This window comes from Mytilus edulis, chromosome 8 (genome assembly GCF_963676685.1).
Source record: "Mytilus edulis chromosome 8, xbMytEdul2.2, whole genome shotgun sequence".
Classification (NCBI taxonomy): domain Eukaryota; kingdom Metazoa; phylum Mollusca; class Bivalvia; order Mytilida; family Mytilidae; genus Mytilus; species Mytilus edulis.
In genome coordinates, this window is record NC_092351.1 from 5,353,229 (window position 1) to 5,376,344 (window position 23,116).

Sequence of the window (23,116 nt, forward strand, 5' to 3'; positions counted from 1 at the left end):
CACACATATGTCAGTCTTTACTTTTAACCCGCCACATTCTTTATGTGGCTGTCCCAAGTCAGGAGCCTGTAGATCAGTGGTTGTTGATGGTTCATGTCTGTCATATTTATTTTTCCTTAATTGTTTTGTTATCAATTAGGCCATTAGTTTTCTCAACAAAACTGTTTTCATATTTTTCATGTTGGGGCCTTTTATACTGACTATATGGTATTTTTTCTCCTTTGTTGATGGTGTGTGTACGGTTGCCTATAATTGCTTAAATTCACTTAATATGAACTTTATTATAGAAGTCTCTTTGGCAATCATACCACATCTCCTTATTTCTATATTGATGTTTCATAAGATTCTAATTTTACACAGAGATTCACAATGACAGTACTGCTTACCATAATATTAAGAAATGTCATAAAAGACACAGCTTTATTCTGTAATACGGCCACAAAATTCTTCAGTTTAGCTACGTCCTGTGATATAGACTCCAACCATTTTGTTTTATCGACGGACTCCAGACTTTCTATCAATGATGTTAAACAAACACATGCTGCTTCAGTATTTACCCGGCTTAATTCCTAAAAGTAAATAAGTAAATTTAGTTATAGGTCCTGCAGATTCCTTTTAATTTTTGGGGTACTCTTTTTGTTGGTACAGGCAAGTAGGCTAATTTGACACTTTTGCTTACGAGAGGGAGCAGGTATATTTCAATACAGATGTATGGTACAAATGTATTTGGTATAAAACTTAAAAGTAGGTGAAAAGTGAAGTGAATAACAATTCAGTGTTTTTACTTTTCTGTACGGTCTTAGAAAACATATCATTTTAGGCAAAAAGAAATTTTTGAACTCTTATAAATTTCCTGGGGAACTGTATGTATAACTGGTCCGAGTACACAGTTATCGTCCTTTGATTTTCGTTGTCCACGAATATAGTCCTTAGTGTGGACAGTGTGTTACTTGCCAATTTTTGTTATACCCCTTCCAAATTTATTTCTCCATGTTTTATTCCTCATATAGCAAGTTGGGGGGGGGGGGGGGGGGGGGGGGTGAAGTGACACTGTTAAAATTTTTGGGTCATAAATATTAATGTAAAGTAGTGATTAGGTCCAGCTGAAAAAGGTCCAAAATTAGCACTTCAGAAGCTGTCAAAAGATTACAAGACCCCCTTAACATAAAATTGTCCATATTTTGAGTTAGAGCTGATGAAGTTTTCTATAATTTTGATATAATTTGTCCCAAAAGTAGTACAACACACTGTAAAAATATTATTGAGAAAGCGCAGGTGGAATTTTTTTTATTTTCATTTATTGTATAAAAGAAATGCACTACGAAATAACTGTGTACTCGGACCAGCTCTAAGATGTTTTTAGGTTATTGTGTTGTAGAGTTGTTGTATCAATGAAGTAAACCTAACATCCCCTTTTATTAATGAAGTAAGACGACTAAAAGATAAGGCCATATAATATTTCAAATGAACAAATGCACCACTTATAAGAGGTCAGTGTATGGTTGACCTGTTCACTGAATACAGATTTCATCCTAGAATTTAAAGTTTTTAATGAGAAAAGTTGATGTAAGAAAAGCAAAACAATTATTCTGATAACATTACCCAAGGTTCCATAGATGGATTCTTTTTAAAGTTCGTGCCACTGAGATTTTCTGTAGACGATTCCATGTCAAGATCTGTAAAACTTTCTGTCAATTCATTTTTAGACATTTCTAAAGTTTTCTGATATAGAACTTCCTCCCTGACTGCATTATACAGTTCCTCAGAACCTTGTAGTAACTTATTATCACATACGTTCACTAACTCTTTCACATGTTCTGTTATTTGTTCCGCTATCGACTTCATTTCACTAAATGCTCCATTAGAAGTACTACCACATAGTCTCTGACAATCATGTTCTACTTTCACATTCAGTTTGTGTATACTGTTAATCAATTGACATGCTTTGTCTAGTTTTGTGTTTTTACTAAGTGTCCCGTCAGCACTATAGAATTCCCTTTGATGTTGTAATAATTTCATCAAACCACCATGTTTATATTTTTGTGCATAGGCTGTGAAAGCTCCTACTGTTACTATATCATACCAAGAGGCTGAAAATAAAAACAATTGTAGGACAGAATGTACAAACCAAGATACTGAGAAAAAAAAATAAGAGAAAAAATATTTCTGAAATCTTAACCAACATATTCATATGCTACAAAATACCTATCAAAATCAAATCATTACTTTTATCCTTAAATAGAATAAATATTTTATAGTTGTGAGTGATTTGTATATATTACAAGCAAGCTTGTGAAAAGGAGCTGGAAATAATATATAATCTTGTGATGTATTGATGCAATGCAACTTGTGGATGGATGGACAATGTGAAAGGATGGGCAAGGGTTACACAACCTTTACTCCTTTTACCATGTACTATCTTATACTTTTTAAAGAGTTTTAAGTGCTTTGGAACTGGTATGATTTTTAACTTGGTTCCACTGCATGTTTATGCTGGAAAAAGTGTTAAACAATTCTTTGATTTTAATTTCAAATTAATAGACCCCTTTCGAGTTCATCAATCACCGGAAAAAACTCTTCAATTATGCGCGCCTTTATGACGTCTTTTACCAGATAGAGGGGGTCGCCTGTATCCCTGCACTATCAACGTTCATCAAGCGTCTTAGTGATCGTCATCGTGTAGGATAAACCATAAATAATATTTGTTTTGTAAGTACTTAATCACATTTCCCTAATGACAGCAGTACTGATTGTCAATTATGAGAATTTAATTTGCCGAATGATTTGTGCAATATAACATTATAATTTTCCAACCACTTGCTCAACATTGGAATGGAAGTGATGATGCCCCTAAACGCACGAATGACGTTCACTAAAACCAGAGTTTTTGACGGAAATGCATCGAACTCGAAAGTTTTCTATTTGATTAATTATATATAATGGCTACCATATTTTGATTTACAGATAATTTAGAAAATATTTTGTAAGTGAAATCTTTTTTTTTATACAAGATTTGATTCTTTCTTAGATTAAAATAAAATCATAATTATTAATACTGTGTTTGTCCTTCTCATGTTAATGTGTATATATTTTTAAAATTTATAAAGCATGTAGTAATAATTTAGTTTTATTTAGTATATAATTTGCTATTAGGCAAAACCATTTAAAACTTTAAAGAAAGGTGAAATTATATCATCCAGCATTGGGGCCCTTGGTTCCTAACTTGTTTAAGTAGTACACCTACAGTTATCACTAGTCTCACTAATTTGTGAGTTCAAACCCCACTCATGCCAAGGTATGTTTAATCCCCATCTTATGCCTTGTTCACATACATATAATTCAAATTGATTTTGAATCGAATGAGAATCAAATTCGCTAATCCTGTTCACACACTCATCTTTGTTTAATTTGCATTATCCAATTTGGACTAGAAATGTGTTTTTGTTAATACGAATTAGTTAATTCGCTTTTATTCGAATTAAATTGCAGTGTGAACACTTTCTAAATTGTAATTCCAATTAAATGATACTGCAAATTAAAATTTGATTTAATCTTGACAGTTAAGCAAATTTACATTTAGACATAAAACGTTTCGAATTCAAACCAACCTCATTAGCATAAGTTAATGTGAATCGAAATTTGAATAATGTGTGTATGCAGCATTAATTGACAAGGATTGACAGTTTTGCTGCCAAAGGTCAATAATTCTCCACAGCTTCTATAAAAATAAAATAACCAACAAGGGATTGAGAGTGGCATGAAACAACAACTAACAAACACATACCTAAGAATAATATACTGGGAAAATAATGTAACATGTTTTTGTGCATTTTAATTTGTTGCTGTTCATTTTTTGTTAGTATAGTCTTTTATATAAAAGCCAACTTCCAAGATATGATTGGATGGAAAGTAATACATATACAAACTGCTAAATTGCTTAATTGCTTTATTTTGAAATGGCCATTTAAGTGTCTAAATATTACAGACATTCAAAATGTATCTATAAAATGAAGATTTTTGTGCAGTTTCAATTGAAATGTCTCAGTATCAATCTAAAAAAAGACAGAGCCTACATGAATATTTTCTACCGTTGAAATTATGATTTGTTAACGGAGTAGAGTGTAGAATGAGCAATGATTAAATTAAAGAACCTTAATGAGCACGCTCACATACCCCACGTCCCCACATTGTCATTGGAGAAATTAAATAAGTATAAGAAAAAAAAAATTGTATAAGAAGAAATACTGAATAATAATTTCCTGTCAATATACACATCTACATAGTATGTCCTTATTATCTACAAAATTTCATGAAATTCTGTTGTGTGTTTTCAGAGGAGTTGAGATGACAAACTGTTGCAGAAGTACATTGAAGCAAATAAGTTCAAAGGGGCATAACTCCTAGAAAAAAATTTGAATCGTAATTTCCTGTTGATATGCACATCTACATAGTATGTCCTTATTATCTGAAAAGGTTTCGTGAAATTCTGTTGTGTGGTTTGAGAGGAGTTGCGATGACAAACTGTTGCAGTAGTACATTAAAGTTAATAAGTTCAAAGGGGCGTAACTCATAGAAAAAAAATTGAATCGCAATTTCCCGTCGATATGCACAACAACATAGTATGTCCTTATTATCTGAAAAGGTTTCGTGAAATTCTGTTGTGTGGTTTGAGAGGAGTTGCGATGACAAACTGTTGCAGTAGTACATTAAAGTTAATAAGTTCAAAGGGGCGTAACTCATAGAAAAAAAATTGAATAGCAATTTCCCGTCGATATGCACAACTACATAGTATGTCCTTATTATCTGAAAAGGTTTCGTGAAATTCTGTTGTGTGGTTTGAGAGGAGTTGCGATGACGAGAAACAGGACTGACGGACTGACGGACGGACGGACGAACGGACGGACTGACGGATGGACTGACGGATGGACGGACGGGTCAAAAACATTATACCCTCCGCAACTTCGTTGCGTGGGGTATAAAAATAGAATCAGCATTCCAATTAAAAACATAGTTAAAACACACCATTTCTCATTAATTTTGAATTCAGTTAAGCAAAAAACATTCTTACTCCACTTTTGTTAAATTAACCGAAATGGTAGAAAATATTCAAAACAATTTATTGATCTGAGAGATTTTATTTTTTAGAACAGGAAGTTTGGACACATTGATGCTGTTTGGATGGATGTGAATCTGATTATTAATATGACAGATGTTATATACTCACTCCTCTCAGTGTGAAAGAAATGTGGATGTCCTAAATAGAATATACCTTGCTGATTATATTATGATTTAGATCCTAAAGCTTCACGTACTACAAACTAAATTACACAATATTAAAAAGGTTCAGTCATATTTTGAATCACCTACTAAGACACCACAAGAATACAAATATAGTAGTTTGACTAGAGCCTAAACCTACATCTTTTAAGATGATAAAAAAAATCTTGACAAAAAATGACTGAACACATTATTCTGTTTTTATCTAATATACATCATTTTATTACTACTATTTTAGCATATGGATATCCTAGAACTTAAAAATGAAAATACTGTTGTCAAAATTCAAATTGTGTTGTTTTTCAAGGTTCTTACTTGTATCATTGAGTTCATTAATGACTGTCATTCTCTGTAAGTGTAAATTCAAGGGAGCAAACTCTAGGTCTTTGTCACCTTTCTTGATACTTGGCTTGAAGCTAGGACCTGTAATAGTATTGTGAAGCGAATAAGGCCTAGAAATTTAAACACTATATTTCATACAATATTTTTGTAAGAACAATTTGAGGAAAATTCAATATGCTTATCTATTCTTTTGACTCTTAATTAAAATGTATTCATAAAAAATGTATATTAGTCAAATTAATTCCAGAAATATTTGCGACTGAGACTTTATTTCTAATCTCAACCTCATAAAATTTGTACTGATTAAACTCTTTACTCCTTAAAGCTGAACATAAAACACAAAAAGCTGAAATATTTTACTTGAATTGCTTTCTGAATCTACAGAAAAAATCTTGGTAAGCTTGGTAAGTCAACATATCTATTCAATTTTCTATTTTTTTGTTAAATAAAAGAAATAATTTAAATTTTCAGACAAATCTAATTCTTACAAAGTTTAATCTTTTCTTTTTTCACATTAACACAATTGGAACAGGTTGAAAATTGTCACATCTTAATTCACATATCTCAAGTATATATTAAATTAATCTGATTAGTATAGGTACAATCCACAGCACCAGTGCAATATATATATAGGAATTAGTTTCTTATTTATTTATAAATATTAAAAGGAAATGTTTTAAGTTATATTTTTTTCTACAGTTTGATGGAATCAAACGTCTCCTCTTCATTTGAACTTCTATAGAATGTTGTCTCATTGGCAATTATTCCACATCTCCTTTTTTTATATTAATTCCAAATTTACTGTTATCCATTTGGTAAATTTTTGATTTTTTTTTATAAATATCCTATTACAACAGTTTTGATATATGATCATAAATGTGTCTTTATGAAACAATACATTTCAAGAAACTTCTATTTTGCAGTATAGAAAAACAGTTGTTTCTCCAATCAAACTTAAGCAACAGCAAGCCACTGATTTGTCCATTTCCACATATTTATTAACATGCTCTTTTCAATGGTGCAACACTATAAATTGGGGATGTATCTTATTATTTTCCAGTTAATTTCCACACATGATTACTTAAAAAAACAAATTTATTATTCTCTATCACCATAAAAAAATGTTTATAAAACAATTTAAAACTTTATATCACACCTTGCCTTTGAATAAAATAGCAAAAACATTACCTTTAAATGATGAAATAAGATGATAATGTTGCTCATATAACATAACAATACTCGTGCAATGTTCTGTAGCCTCTTGACATGCATGCTGACACCTAGTGGACATCTGTTAGGGGGAGATAATTATGTTAGCAGTGACATTACTAGCTCTAAATTCTGTAAATTCCATTTTTTCCTAAATTGTAGTGTGTAGTGTGGTATATAAATTTCTACCCATTGATAAATTACCTCCATGAAAATAGAGACAAGTTTGATCCAGAATTTTGGAATGGAGGTTTGAGGTACAAGCTAACAATTGTTCCGGTTTTACATTGCTTTTAGAAGATGTAATTAAAAGTATAAATACAGATATTTTTATAGTTTATTCGTATGATGCACTGTTAGACCACTGTCCCATGTTAGGGGTGAGTTGGCAACTTCAAACAAGTTTAACCCTGCTGCATTCATTATAAGACCTGTCCCAAGTCAGGAGCCTGTAGTTCAGTAGTTGACATTGTTATTTTCATATATGTCATTAAAATCTGTACAGATCCCATAGTCAGATCCAAGGGGTGGTGGGGGGGGGGGGTGTACTGCCCCCTCCGTTTGTGAGAAAAATACAAATGATTATATAGGGAATCACTGATGCATGACTGGAGCAGGCCCCCCTTAGGTCCCTATATTATGAATTTGGATTATTATATAAATGAAATACAGTTGAAATATTAATTGAAAAGTGTGTGAGTCTTTGAACAGTTGCATTGGTGATGATTTATTTCAACATGTGTGACATGAAGTTAAAGTGTTCCCTGTATATAATTGATCAAATGATGTTTTGTCTTTAGGATGAATGGAATTTACAGAGTACATTTATACATTGACATAGATTAATCTGATTATACATTACATACTGTTAGTTCTGGTTGAAACATTTGCTACCACACCAAAAGTTTCTTTCATATATATTAAATAACAAAATTATAAATTGAAACACTTTCAGAATAGATGTTTGTTTAAAATTATTTAAGTTCTGTTCTCTTCATAAAGATTCAAGAAAAATTAGGAGATATCATTTCTACGCTTCAAAGCTTTCTTTATGCATGCCCCAAAGATTTCCATTACACATTAGTTATAGTGCATAAATGAAACAGAATTCCTTGTGAGCATGCTTTAAAAATTGTTCCAAAATAAAGATATATGCCATTTAAACGGCTTTAAATGAAGCATTTTAGATTTATATTTGAAAGAAACTGAGTTAAACCAATTATTGGGTTGAATTACCAGAATCAAGGTAATTGGTCAGATAATTATATGTCTGTGTATATTCTGTTACTAAGGTAGCACAGAGGTCAATGGCTGTAACTTGTTCTTTCTCATACCATGACCAAAGCTATAAATATACTATATGTATCAGGACTTATACTAACAATGGCTGTAGCCAAGTTCAATTTTGTGTTTAATCTCAACCAATCAATACAATACAGCGTTCCCCTCTTATGAAAAGGTTTCTATCAAAAATATACAGCCTGCAATAATAGACAGTATGCCAAGCTATAAATGAATACTGTGTATTCATTTATTTTCTTGGGTATCAATTTTCGTGGATTGATAAACATTTATATTTTCTTGGATATTTGATTTCGTGGTTTTGCCAATCTGTGCATACACATCCTATTGTAAATTTGTAATACGTTGAAGATTTAAATTTGTGGTTCACCTGTTTCAAAGAAATCCACGAAATTTGGTATCCAACAAATAATAATGAATCCACAGTAGTCTAGAAAATTGTGAATAAATTTAACAGACACCAGAATCCCGTTATAGAAGACCCATTGATGGCATTGGGCTGTTTCCTGCTCTTTGGTCAGATTGTTTTCTCTTTGACACATTCCTTGTAAATTGAAACCTTGTTTCCATTCTCTATTTCATCAAAGATTGCCAATTAAAATCAAACATGTTAACAGGAGTTAATAATATTAACAAGGTATTTTTGTCTGTGACTTGGTCAATCTTAGTACACACTGCCTTATAAACCAAACAAAAAGAAAGTATACTGTAAATACAATGTTATAGACAGCCTGTTCATACCTGTCCTAGATTCTTTATTTGATCTATCATTGACTTTTCCTCATCTATCCATAGTTTTCTGAAGAAAAACAAAAGAATTACCTGTTAGCAAAGTATAAAACATACAGAATTTTAACTTTATAATTATTCTAATCCTTATAATTTTACTATCTTTCTCCTTTTCAAATACATGTATTTATAAAACATGTATGTCTGTCCCAATTCAGGAATCATTAAAACCAATGATTGTTGTTTAGTTGGTTCATTCCCTCTATTCCCACTTTTTATAAATCTGGTAAGAAAAGGCAAAATTTCATGTGGGAATAGAAGGAAAACTTGTTCAAACAACGGATTATACTGTACAAACATTTTTTAATCAACTGTTAATTGACCAGTGTTTTTTTTTTATTAGAACAGGTAATAAGTTATTTTTGCATCTGTATGAATTCTGTTTTTTTTTTTAAACAAAATAAATAATGAAGTAATAAAAGTTAACAGTTTTCACACATTATTTTATATCTTTGATTATTGGTCCAAGTAATTATATTTTAAAGTATACTTTCATTCCACATCTTAAGCCAACAGGAATCACCAAAACCATTAAATTATCGTTTATTTAAAGTTACTTTGGAGTTGAGAAATATGTATTTTGGATGACCATTGGTGATGAATACCATTACATTTTTAATTGTTCAGCTTTCGATAATTGTAGAAAACAATGTATTGCATTTTACAATAGAAATAGAACAAACACATTGAAGTTTTATGACTTAATGAATTCCCATAAATGTACAGAACTAAACGAACTTTGAAAACTTATATTAAGGAGATCAATAACAAATTGAACTTTTCTGGGTGAACAATTGTGAATGCCTCTATCTACTTTAGTACATTATTTATTTATGTAATTGTATTGAAATATGTATAATTATCTCTATACCTTTCTGTAATTTTGTTTGTGAGAATTAAGACACATATATATATATATATAAGATTATACTTGGTTATAATATTATTTATATCATGATTTATTAGTAAAGCAGACAATTTTTTATAGTTACAAATTAAAAAAATTTAAAATAAATCTGACTCCAATGTATTTATCATAATTTTTCTTTATTTTTAAGTACAAATTCAAAAGTTTAAAACTCCAATCTGTTTATCATTTTTTTCTCTATTTCTAAGTATTTATTTGATAAAAAAAGAAACATATTACAAATAAACAATGTATTATACCTAAACCGTGTACCAAATATGTTATGCTTTAAAAAAAAAATGGGCATAGGACATTTGAGCGAAAAAGAAAAAAGCACATAGGGTCATTTGAGCGCCGACTTCATAGGACATTTGAGCGCCGGGATATTAACCTTACCTGAGTTTTCAGACAGGACATTTGAGCGAAATTTTCCCTGATAATTTTACACGAATTAAGATTTTTTTTTAAAAGTAAGAAAAAAAAGTAAGATTTAGTTATAAATATTTTTTATTTTATTTCACACCCGAGTAATTCGACCGGTTCTGGCTGGTTTATGTAAGTGAAATCCTAAGTTGATCTCTATTTACCAATCAATTCTACTATAATTCATTGGCTATGCAAATTTTCTTTGTTCTAAAATTCTTATATATATATCTATTAAGTGAAATGTCCCTTGGCACTTGAAATCTTAATACTAATAATACATGTACGTGTTAAAATGGATATTATTTTGACCGAGACTAATAAGGGAAAAAGAAGCCTTGTTTGTGACAGTTTCCGATATAGAGTGGACAAAACACTAAAAGGAGAAGAAATATCCTGGAGATGTACAGTAAGTACCTTTTTTTACAAATTTAATGTTAATGTAAACTACTTGTTCGTCTGTTACGCTTCAACTTCCATAACTTCTTTTAATTTTGATTTATATCTATATCATTATATGTCTATCTTATACCTCCTTTAGATTAATTTTTTAACACATTTGAATATAAGCTACCACATATAGGGTTAGGTATCAAGGCTCCATGTTGAAGGTCGTACTGTAACCTATATAACATTGTTAGGTTGATTTTCTAGGCACTTTACAATATTCATACAATACACTGTAAAAATTGTGCTTAGAGCCTAAACATGTTTAGGAAAATGTTTAGAAGCTAAACACATAAATGTCTGTGGTGTTCCCATTCTAAACATGTTATGAATTTCATTTCATTTCATTTCATACTACATCTTATTTTTATGTCTTGCAATAGCAAATGAAAAAGCATTTAAACACTTCAATTGTATTTGTCCTTTCAATATTTTTCAGGCAAAAGGTTGCAAAGCAAGACTGAGGACGGATTGTACCGGAACCGTTATAATTCAACAGAAAAATACTCATAACCATGATACCAGTGATCGTGACAATGAACGTCACTTGCTGCGGGTACGATCAAAAAGAAAAGCGGATGATGATATTGCTCAACGTCCTTCAAAAATTATCCGTACAGAGTTACAGAACATGGATGAAGCAAATCTAAAGTCTGAAGACATTGGCAGCGTTTCAAAGGCTATATATAGAAAGAGGCGTAAATCTCACCCTGCACTTCCTAAATCTAGAGAGGAAACACACCAATCATTAAAGAAGATTAATATTCAGTCAAATAAATTTGAAAATTTTGTGCAGTTTAATGATGAACAAACTGGTATAATTATTCTTACGTGTCCAACCAATCTTGAATGTTTATGCAGTGTGCCGGAAATTTTTATGGATGGTACTTACAAATATTGCCCAAAGTTCTTTAAACAGTTATATACTATTCATGGCTATAACAAAGGAAATTATGTCCCTCTTGTATTCTGCTTACTTCCTGGAAAGTCTGAAGAAATTTACGTGAATTGCTTTTCCTCAATTGTCAAGCTATGTTCCGATCAAGGTCACACACTTCAACCGAAAGCAGTACACGTCGATTTTGAAGAACGGGTAATGAAAGTTATGAAGGATTTTTTCCCGTCTATAGAGATCAAATGCTGTAGGTTTCACTTAGGCCAAGCCTGGTGGCGAAAAATCCAGAAAGTTGGACTTAGTCAACAATACAAAGAGCTTGATTCAGACATTAGTAAATGGCTTAAAGGGATTTTTGGGATAGCCTTTTTAGCTCCAGACGAAGTAGCCGACTGTTTCGTAGAAGATTTTATGGCCGTTGTACCTAACGACAAGCCTTGTATAGAATTTGCAGATTACCTGACTGATACTTATATAACAGATGAATCGTTATTTCCCCCTCATCTCTGGGCCGAAGTTCCATCCTCGTTAAAACGTACTAACAATGGGCCGAACAGAAAAGGAGAAGGAACAGAATCTCCGGGATTTGCATTCGAAATACTGCCAGCAGGAAATTACGAGGGATTTTTATGTCAGAAGCCTGGGATATAAGTTCCAAGCCCGAACAGACTTGTAAATAATGCCGTTGCCGAGTTTTATGTTTTATGACAGTGCTTTGTTTTTAGTGCTTTGTTTACAATTAAAAGATGTTTTAATCTTTTTGTTGGTAAACTCCTGTTTTATGACTGTGCTTTGTTTTTAGTGCTTTGTTTTTTACAATTAAAATATGTTTTAATCTTTTTGTTGGTAAACTCCTCATTTAATGAACTATATTCGTAAGAAAATGTGGTATGATTGCCAATAAGACAATTCTCTATCCAAGACTTGTTTTCGCTCAAATGTCCTACGCTTATTCTTATTTTCGCTCAAATGTCCTAAAATTTAGGCGCTCAAATGTCCTATACTTTGGCGCTCAAACGTCCTTTTTTTTTCGCTCAAATGTCCTGTCAATGCGCTCAAATGTCCATTGCCGAAAAAAATACAGGTAAATCTAAGGTGAAATTCTAATTAACCCTTATTGTTATAAAAACAAATTATTTATCAAAACATCTATTGTTATTTGCAAGTGGGAATAGAAGGAATAGTATTTTTAAAAAGTGGGAATAGGAGGAAGACACCGTTTAGTTACTGTCTTATTTAATTGTTATATCATTAATCAGACCACTGTGTATCATCGCCACCGGAAATTGGGTACTAACGAAGCGGAGAGAAATAGAAAAAAAAGTAAACAAGTTAAGAATTCATCTAATTTAAAGCATTTCTACTCATTTGATGAGGATGCCGCTTAAGAATTGATTTTCTGATATATAATTCTTTAAATTATTAAGCCGATAAGTACAAAATTAATACAAGATTTTGTGTAATACTCCAAAACTTGCCACTTAGTACCGGAAAATTTCGAGGTCGATCGTCCTCTGTCGCCCCATTCTGAAGATATTGAACTGTTTTTCATTATTTTTCCAAACACGTTTTTAGATTATTATAGTGTGGCTTCATATTTACTGAAATTTGTTGTCAAAAAGATGTATTTTAAAGAATATAGACCATAAGAAATAAAGTCTAGTGTACGGCAACTTGCTCGTGTTGACAAATTTACTGTATGGCAACTTGCTAATTATAGAATAGTTATTTACCGTCCTTTCAAAGAAAATGAAGTATTAAGTTCAAATATTTAAGGGGGTGGGGTACCCTTTTATGTTCAACTGTTTTTGTCCTTTTCAAGGTTTTAATTTGTTTTAAATTGTTATTTCACTGATAAATTTTAAAAACTGTTAACTGTTTTTAACCCACTGTTTGTAATCTGTTTTGTTAAAATTTGCAATGTTGTTAACTGTTTATTTGTTAACTGTTATTTACAAGAATCACATTAAAATTTGCTGTCCATCTCTGTTGCTTTCACAAAGGAGTGACAAACACCATATATGTAACTGTACATATCTTTAAAAAATATTTGAGTATAGTAAATCCTTGATAAAATTGAGAATGGAAATGAGGAAAATGTCAGATAAACAGAAGCCCGACCAAATATATAGAAGAAACAACCCAACGCAACGAGAAAATTATGCACTAGTGTGTGGTGTTAATTCACAGATAGGACAAAAAACTTAGAATTAACACTCATAATTTTTAAACACCCTCTTTCCCTTCCTTCCTAATAAATAAGGCTTACTATTTGAGTTATGCATGTGTATATTTATGGAAAGAGAATCGTCCATAAATTTGATTTCCAATAGTAATAATGGTGAAATATAATCTTTTTTTTTGTGTAACCATGGCAACAACCAGCATTTATTTGATACCAAATATTGCAAAATAGGGGGTTGAACATGTCACAAAGATCTCAATCAATAAGAGTGATACCTTTCCTGAAACCATAGACATATATCTATCAAAAGGTAAAAAAAAAAATCATATGCATTTCTGCTGTTTTTTCCATAAAATTGAATTGAAAAGATCGAGCGTCAAATCTTTGTTGAAAAACAATATAAAATTTCTAAATCTATGGCGGTACGGATAGGAACGTATGGACGTTCAAACTGAAAAATGGCTTATAAAACATGCTAAAAACAATCTAAATGTTCATATAAACCCACTAGGAAGGATATACTATCATCCAAATATCCAAAATCAATTCAATTGTACAAAAACTTTCATATTTAGAAAATTCACCATGGCTATAATGCGAAACTAAACTTGTACTTGTGTATTGATATACCTGAAGCTGTCTCCTAAGTGAGCAATCATTTAACTACAAAAAGGGGGTAGAAGTTCAATGTTTGTTCTTGAAACATATAAATGAACCAAAATTTAAAAAATGAAATAAATACAAGACTATATACAAATGTAGCAAAGGTTACGGACATGCAGGTGCAACAAATGCGGCAGTGTTAAACATGTTTAGGGATATCTCATGCCCCTCTTTATACGTCTAACCAATGTAGTTATATCTGGCTTCTATTTGTAATGTATCCAAAACGTTAAAAGGAAAGGCCACTTCTTATCCAGCTGAAACCCTGGTCAGTCCTATGATGAAAATAATTGAGATGTATATGAAATGTTTGATAAGTTATATTGACCCAGAGTACCTGGACGGAATTGTGAAAAATAAAGTACCTTTTCAATTTGCAATTCGTAAAATAACTGAACAGTGTGGCCTGGTAGAAGAGGCCGAAAAATGAGGACTTGGTTCTCAAATTAATGTCAAATTGCTAGTCTAAGACTTCAGAAATGTAAAGATGGAGATTTTTATTTCAGCTCACAGTTCTTAATTAGGACTTGGAGATGTAATTCCTTTTAATAAAATCATGTAAGCAATGAGTCGTATGAAAAACCCTGACTGAGATGTAACCATAATTTATAAGAGCCCCGCCCTATAGTATTCACTCATTCTGTGTGTTTTACTTTCCTACGTCATGACGATAACCCAAGTTGCTACGACTGATTGACATAAAACATTTACTCAACAATATACATAACCAGAAGAAGCCTCCCTTTTGCTTTTTGAAGCATTTTCGATTATTCATGACATAGTCCTTTTTCTTGGAGTCAATCACTCCGTCTGTTTTTCCATCCGTTCAATTGTCTGTCCATGTGTCAATAAAAAAATATGGTACTTGCGTGTGTCTTCTGAAAATTAGTCAGCTTTATATAAGATTCCTTATGGAGCTTGGCATTTCTGCGACTTTGTACAGTGGTTTTCAAACTTTTGTTTACATTGAAAATATATGCACTTCCCCTTTTCATTGCTTTTGAGTTCGTTTGGAAAAAGTAAATTAAAGTTGCTGTTAACTCTTATCAGCATTTAAAATTTGTTGTTAACAGTTTTTGCCAAAATCGAGGTGTTGTTAACATGTTAGCACCAACAAACGATGAATGGACGGTTTATTTTATTGAATTTACACTAAAACAAAAAGACAACAGTCGCTAGTAGTATAACGATATATAAATGTATTTAGGATAATATGGTTGAAAAAACCTTTTTGTAAAAAATCGAAAAGCGGTACGCAACAGAGGCCTTCTGAACTGAATTAACGGCATGTATTTAATAATATTTGATAAGTTAGACATTTTGTATATTTATAAGCCTGTAAAGCTTTGATATCAACAAAATATCGTCACTTGATTTTATCTAAACAGTGATTAATTTCCTCTTAAAAATATGATATATTGCAAGACGCCGTACACACAAAAGTTGTTATTTTGCAATTCGCCGTACAACGTCCTGCAATTCGCCGTACAACAAACAAACAATGTTTTTGTCCATATTCTTTAAAAAACATGTTTTTGACAACAAATTTCAGTAAATATATTGCCACACTATAATAATCTAAAAATGTGTCTAGAAAAATAATGAAAAACAGTTCAATATCTTGAGAATGGAGCGACAGAGGACGATCGACCTCGAAATTTTCCGGTACTAAGTGGCAAGTTTTGGGGTATTACACAAAATCTTGAATTAATTTTGTTCTTATCGGCCTAATAATTTAAAGAATTATATATCAGAAAATCATTTCTTAAGCGGCACCCTCATCAAATGAGTGGAAATGCTTTAAATTGGATGAATTCTTAACTTGTTTACTTTTTTTTCTATTTCTCTCCGCTTCGTTAGTACCCAATTTCCGGTGGCGATGATACACAGTGCAGACTGTTGTTTTATAGTCTACTATAGAATAATGGTTTAACTCATTGTTGAAGTTTATATCATGACCTGTAATTGTTTAGGTCTGTATCAGCTGGTCTTTTTTTAATGGATAGTTGTCTGAATGAAAATCGAATGAAAATCGTACTGGACTTTTTCATTTGATTTGTACATATTTATCATCAAATGATCATGCCAGAGCTTTTTATAACTTAATACGGGATATGGGTTTTGCTCACTGTTGAAAGCTGCATGATTACCCATAGTTGTTACAATCCTTGTCCTTTCGTCTGTTGTAAATATTTATATCATTGGCAATCATACCTTATTTCCTCAACTTTAATCTTTTAATATAAATGCCATTTTTTTTTTTATTAAGAATATTTTTTTATCATTTAAATACATACATCAGCTGTAATGGAATATCAAAAGCGAGTTTAGCCTCTGCCATATACTCATGAACGAGTAATTTGACTCCGCCATCTGACGTATCAAATCTAAATGTCCGTGTGATAATACCACGATATAAGGGACGTAATGTGTCAACTCTCTTAGAACGTCTTCTGCCTGCTGACCTTTTTAACTTGTCATTTTTACAATCATCAGCCTGTGTCAATATAAACATAGGATTATTAAGTAGATTAAGCTAATCTGATTGGCTAAATTTCTACTTTTAACTTTTTTTTTAGCTGTTTTCTTCCCACAAACCTAAAATTTGTTGTACACAGTTTTTCTTACTGTTTTTTTTATTTTTTTGCTTACCATACTTTTGGATATTTAATTATCCGCATACAAGATTCAAACTAAATATATGACAGCATAGAGATAAAAGTAGCTGACAATAGTTTATATATCGACTGAAAAGAAAGGGTAGAAGCAACAGACATGGGCCAAACTATACAGCGCCTACTGGCATAGTAACACAAGTCTAGGATTATCACGGTGACTTCCTAATATGGATATATTTGTTTTAAATAAAAGATTGTATATTCTTTGTGAAAGTAAGATTCATGCACTAGGAGGGATATAAATACATTCTTACAATAACTGAAAATAGTAAAGGACAGAAATATAAAGGAATTGACTTGTGTTTTGAATAATAATCATAGAAGACTATTCATGAAGACAGTTCCATAGCTATTTATGTGATTAACAATGCAAGCTTAAGCATTAATATACATACAGGCCCATTAGGTACAGATATATTTGTGTCATTTACCCAGGCCATAACTTTAACAGTCCCACAGTCCACAGGATCTGGTCCTCTGTAAATAGAAAAAGTCTAATATAAGTATATATTTAGGCCATAACTTTAACAGTCCCACAGTCCATTGACTCTGGTCCTCTGTAAATAGAAATAGTCTAATATAAGTATATATTTAGGCCATAACTTTAACAGTCCAACAGCTTACAGAAACTTATACTCTGTAAATAAAAAAAAGTCTAGAACAAAAAAGTATATATTCAAACATACAATTACCCAGGAAATAAATTTAAGTAGTCCCATTAGTCTATAAGTTTAGATTTTCAAAACTGACAGTCTAAAATCAAATATTTGTTATCTATCTTTGCTGTTAAGTTGAAAGAAGGGAAAACAATTTTTGATTAGATCCTCTTTTAAATAAATACATTACCAATACCATAAGCTCCATATCAGAAAGGCTCTCCTTAATAATGGGCTTGTCATTGTGAAAAAGATAACTTGAGTTATGTTATCCTGATATATCTAACATACACAAGTTTATATGTGATCATATCTGGTTTTCTGGGAACAAGGACAAAACATAAACCTCATGCAATTGTAACGATAGTACAAAGTTCTTGGTTCATATATTATTCTAGTTTTAAAATATCTATATATGTATTCTTAACCAAACTTAAATGTGCAGTTACAAGACCCAAACCATACAGCCTATGATAATATATTGAGCATGACTCAACTAGCTTCTAAGGCTACAAGTTATATTTATATAATTGGAAACAGCCATTATAATGAATTTCTAGGAATTGAACCTTTCCAAGAAACTAAAACAAAAGTGTTTTTTCAACTTTTATGATTGTCCTAAACATGTGCGAAATATTTGCCACTGGCGCTAAGCAAATAACAATTGTCCAACTATAACCCTCACAGTATCAATACTGCAAGGTGTACACAATTTGCCAAAAAAGCAGGTTTTCGTCAAGCCAATATAGTTATTTTTATAATTTGCCACTATACATGTTGTTCATAATTCAAGTCTCAAATACCGGTGCCCTTACTATATTTCAGTCAATCCTGATTCTGATCTTCTGTATATAATTTTCTCTCCTTCCCATAACATCTTCTTAATTCTAATTCATTCAAGTCAATAGAACTAAATCTAATTATTAGGGAAACAATCAGAAGAAACTGTGTAAAATGATAATTTCCAGATAGCATGTACATCATAGAAAACTAGTAGACAAGTTGTCTTTGAGAAAATTATTTTTTTCAGCCACTAAGCAAAAGCGTTTTTTGTGATGTGAACACAAAAACTTTTATTGGACAATAGGAACACCCACATAAACTTAATAATGATATTTTGCTTCCTTCCTTTATCATAATTGACGATTTAACTGAAATAATGCATTTCCTTATTTCACCCATACGTCAAAAAACTAGTTCAATGTGAACAACCTGATTAAATGAATTACCATACACTTATACTTATTTTTTATAATTCTCATTAATCTTTGTGTTAAAAATAACAACTGAGCCTTTTCTTTAAATGTAAAAAAAATCTCGTGGATAAACAATATTTTTTTTTTCAAATCTAATTATATATTTGAAATTTTTCAATGAAAACAAACTTGATAACTTACTTGATCATGTTTCAGTATAAAAATAACACTAATCAATATGTTGTTTGTCGAGTGGTATAAAAACGTGATATGTGTGGATTAAACTTAAGAAGATCATTTTGTACGGCTATAAAGTTAATTATAACTTTCGTCTGAGGAATGCAGAAGAAAGTCATTCAGCGATAAAACAATGATTATCGCTAAATAAAAAATTGTAACCTTCTTTTTCAAATTATTAAATTTCTTAAGGAAATTATTCTTAATATCTATTGTTTGTCTTTTTAATAACTGTGTCAAACAATGTGAAGTGTTTGATTCTATTATATATATGTGTCTTATAATATATTATCTAGATCTACAGTGATTGCTGGTTTGCAACCCATTGCCTGTGAATTTGAACCCCGCTCATGACTTGGTGTGTTTGACTATAACCTTGATTGACAAGGATTGTCAGTATTATCCTGCCACATGTACTGAGGATTCATTACTGTTCATAAGAAACACATTTTTAAGGGTACAGATAAACAATGAGTTTAAAGGTTAAAAGAAAGGCCACATTTTCACATTTTAAGGTTGTATCCACTATTGCAAAACCACAAAATAAAATATCATCATAATTGCAAGGTTTCTTCTATCCACAAAATTGTTTACCAATGAAAATATATGAATTCACAGGTGGCTCTCTCTGGATTCCTCTATTAAATATGGTCCTGAACACACAAACCAACAAAGATACAAATCAATTTATATATTCTGTTAATTTTTAATTAAGTCTTCATTTTAAGAAATTATTGTTAGACTGTGTTAAGTGTTTATATCAATTAATTATACTGCAAATCTATGTTAAGACTTTGATCAAATAAGTATAGTTCAGAACAGGTCTATGTTAATTCAACATATCAAAGTCATGTCCTCTAGAATTAGGAAAAATTCTCACCATGGTCAACCAAGTGTTTATAATTCAACTTACTCTGTGAGAAATTATAAAAAAACCCTAGCCAAGATGAAAAGTGGCAAATCCAACACACATTTTTACAAACATTCAAGTGTAACAGAATAGTCTCAGATATCTTCTCTCTCAAGATATTCCAAGTATTGTCATGGACAGATATAGCTCAAGTATTGTCACAGACTGAAATATCTGAAGTATAATCACAGTTAGAGATATCTAAAGTATTGTCACAGACAAAAAATACATAGCTACACTGAGACAGGAGCTTAAATTCAGAGTGGAAAAAGAACAGACGTAAAATATAATATGTGCTAATTGATTTTCATCATTTGCAACTGGACTTTGGACCTTTTCCCCCCTTTTTTTCCAGTGTTTAATAATTTTATTTGAATTTTCCATTTGTTAGAGATACATAAAGTATCTGTACCTTATCCCAGCCTCGTTAACTAAGGTATATAGCATTTCAGTGACCTTCTTGTGCCTAGCATGCTACCCAGGAGTGCAGGAGATCATAGGTTTAGTCCCTATTTAGGTGAAACCAAAGTATTGAAAATAGGTATTCCCTGCTTCTAATCAAACCATCAAGCATTTAGGAGTAGGAGTAAAGGCTGGTAGGCATTCAGCTAGAACTATGAGTCTTGAAAAGGAGGTATATTTCCTTATGCATAATTGGATCGACCATTCATAAAAAAAAATCTCATGTTGTTTGTTTACTTCTTACTGACTTTCTGGCTCTTCAAATTTGTAATAAATTTGGCTTTCCAAATATTTTGATTTGAGTATTGCTGTTGAGAAGTATGTGGACAACATGTACTAAATCATAAGCCTTATAGACTCTCTGCCATAAAACGTTACTCAATACCTACTTGGAGTACAAAATTTGTGCTTGAAACACCAAATCCAGTATTTTGATTGGTCGAAATCTGATTCTGAGTGGGATAATCAAACTCATAATTTTTATGACTCCAGAGACAGGTATCTTTGATATATTATCATTGTTACCTATAAAGTCATGTTATATTCATTTAAAAAATACCTCTTCATCTTTATAGTTTGTAAAACAGATAGGGATAGAAAAGATGTGCATTTGAACTAAATGTGTGTTTACTCAAAAAGCATGTTTAGATAAATAATAAAGAAAAGAATCTTAAAACTAATACAGGATATCATAAAATAAAAGGTAGTTAATAAAAATCTCTGAAACACCACACTATTAGAGCCAAACAAATGATAGTTTCACTTACAAAAATCTTACAGCACCACTGAAATAATGTACAAAGTCTTATTATTATACATGCATTAAACTTATACGTCAGGAAAGAAAAAACCTTGGCAACTTTGAAAATTTTATCAAAAAGTGTATTGAAATAATAGGTCAAGATATATGTCAAAATGAACTCATTTCCTGTTACAAGTATAGATGACAACTAAACTATCTATTGATTAATCAGCAAATTTAATACATAAAAAGAAAATGAGAAGAAGACATGATCATCAGAAATTAATCTTTCAATTCTAAGCAATATTAATCAATATTTGATATACTTTACTTTCAGAATGAAGGAATAGAGATTCTATAAATGACTTATGGTTACCATAACAACACTTTGTACACATTCTACATATAAATTATATAAACTAATCAATGATTTTTACTTATTTGATTACAAAAGTTCATATGATATAGAAATACAAGAATAAACAGTAATTAATATATATGGTCCAAGGATTATAACAATTTAAGAAGGTTCAAAGGCCCTTTTTTAATCACGAGTATATTTTAAATATAAAATATCTTATGGTGGCTCCATGTTTATTAATTGATTGATTGATGGTTGTTAATGCCACTTTCAGCACTGTTAATTTTTATCATTAGAGGAGTCAGAATGCCAAGAGAGAATTATGAATTTTGAAAGGAAAACTGGCACCCATAGTCAATAAAAATTGGAATTGAACACAGGATAGTAGATGAACTACTTACACCCCTTTGCCATCTAGATCCTAGTTACATTCTAATTCTTATACCAACAATTTCAATATGAAAACTTGAAATCAAACTGTTTTTACAATAAATCTTTTTTTTAAATTGCTCTTCATGCTTCAAAAATAAAAATTATATTTAACAGTACTAATAAGTACTAATAAGTTACATTGAAAAATAAAACATGAAATAATGTTATGTACAAATTTAACATTTGAATCAAGTATAATATAATATCTACCTTTTTGTACATTTTGTGTGACAGAAGTTCATGATAAATAATTTATATCCTGAATCACCAACACAATCAGCAGGAAATGATCACTTTGTTTATTATCCTTGATTTGTCTATACTCATGACATAGTCATAACGTAAATAACAGTAAGTATGGTTTAACTGTAATGTTATAGAATTACTTTGTTTATTATCCTTGATTTATCTATACTCATGACATAGTCATAAGGTATATAGCAGTAAGTATGGTTTAACAGTAATGTTATAGTATCTTAATAATCAGTACCTACGGTTTTATACCCTGTTTCATAGTCTAAGCAGTATTACCTAGTACATTTTTCATTATATATGTCATTGCCAGGAAATTAATTGATAAAAACTTCAGGGTTCACCATAGAAGCACATTCAAGGGTTGAATTTACAAAATAATTTGAAATGATAAAAAAAACTTTTGATACTAGTGTGTACATAGATTATGAAGACAATCAGAATAAAACCTAATTGTAGCTTTTAATAGTTAAAAATTAAGAATTATTATCCAAATTTCAAGAGTGGTGTTAGTATTCCAATGGTGGTTAAAATTAAAAGGGTGAAGAAGTTCTAGCCTAAAATTTTAGTACATTCTCAAAGGGACAAGAAGCCAGAAAACGCTCTGTGTTTACGTTTGGTGCTGGCCCCAAATAAAGGCAACAGTAGTATACCGCTGTTCAAAGCAGATAAAATCATTTCACTGAATTTTGGTTAAATAAAAATGCCCAAAACAGGGGCACAGCAGCAAAAACATTACCTAAAATCTTTT

At 31.0% G+C, this 23,116-nt stretch overlaps 2 protein-coding genes across 19 annotated transcripts in view; one reads left to right on the forward strand and one right to left on the reverse strand.

Moving 5' to 3' along the window:
* The window catches only part of LOC139484658 (inositol polyphosphate-4-phosphatase type I A-like), a 77,552-nt gene that overhangs the window by 17,527 nt on the left and 36,909 nt on the right, over window positions 1–23,116 (reverse strand). For 5 of the 18 annotated variants that reach the window (XM_071268498.1, XM_071268493.1, XM_071268494.1 and 2 more), the window contains 8 exons: window positions 21,346–21,363; window positions 17,513–17,594; window positions 16,737–16,936; window positions 8,872–8,929; window positions 8,065–8,173; window positions 5,593–5,700; window positions 1,603–2,090; window positions 387–569 (listed from right to left, as the gene is read on the reverse strand). In XM_071268498.1, the coding sequence (XP_071124599.1) occupies window positions 387–569; window positions 1,603–2,090; window positions 5,593–5,700; window positions 8,065–8,173; window positions 8,872–8,929; window positions 16,737–16,936; window positions 17,513–17,594; window positions 21,346–21,363 (1,246 nt within the window). Of the gene's footprint in view, window positions 1–386; window positions 570–1,602; window positions 2,091–5,592; window positions 5,701–6,807; window positions 6,911–8,064; window positions 8,174–8,871; window positions 8,930–16,736; window positions 16,937–17,512; window positions 17,595–21,345; window positions 21,364–23,116 lie in introns of all 18 variants that reach the window. The other 13 variants (XM_071268497.1, XM_071268510.1, XM_071268505.1 and 10 more) reach the window with 7 other exon arrangements.
* LOC139486625 (uncharacterized) lies at window positions 10,410–12,242 on the forward strand. The gene is made up of 2 exons (XM_071271552.1): window positions 10,410–10,658; window positions 11,136–12,242. Exons 1-2 carry the CDS (start codon window positions 10,545–10,547, stop codon window positions 12,240–12,242), a joined length of 1,221 nt encoding a protein of 406 aa, XP_071127653.1. The 5' UTR covers window positions 10,410–10,544.

What these genes read in the sequence shown, in the direction of transcription:
- LOC139486625 (XM_071271552.1), top strand. Translation starts at nt 10,545, where the DNA reads ATGGATATTATTTTGACCGAGACTAATAAGGGAAAAAGAAGCCTTGTT. An exon ending in AAATATCCTGGAGATGTACA is followed by an intron (nt 10,659 to 11,135) that starts GTAAGTACCTTT and finishes AATATTTTTCAG; the next exon opens with GCAAAAGGTTGCAAAGCAAG.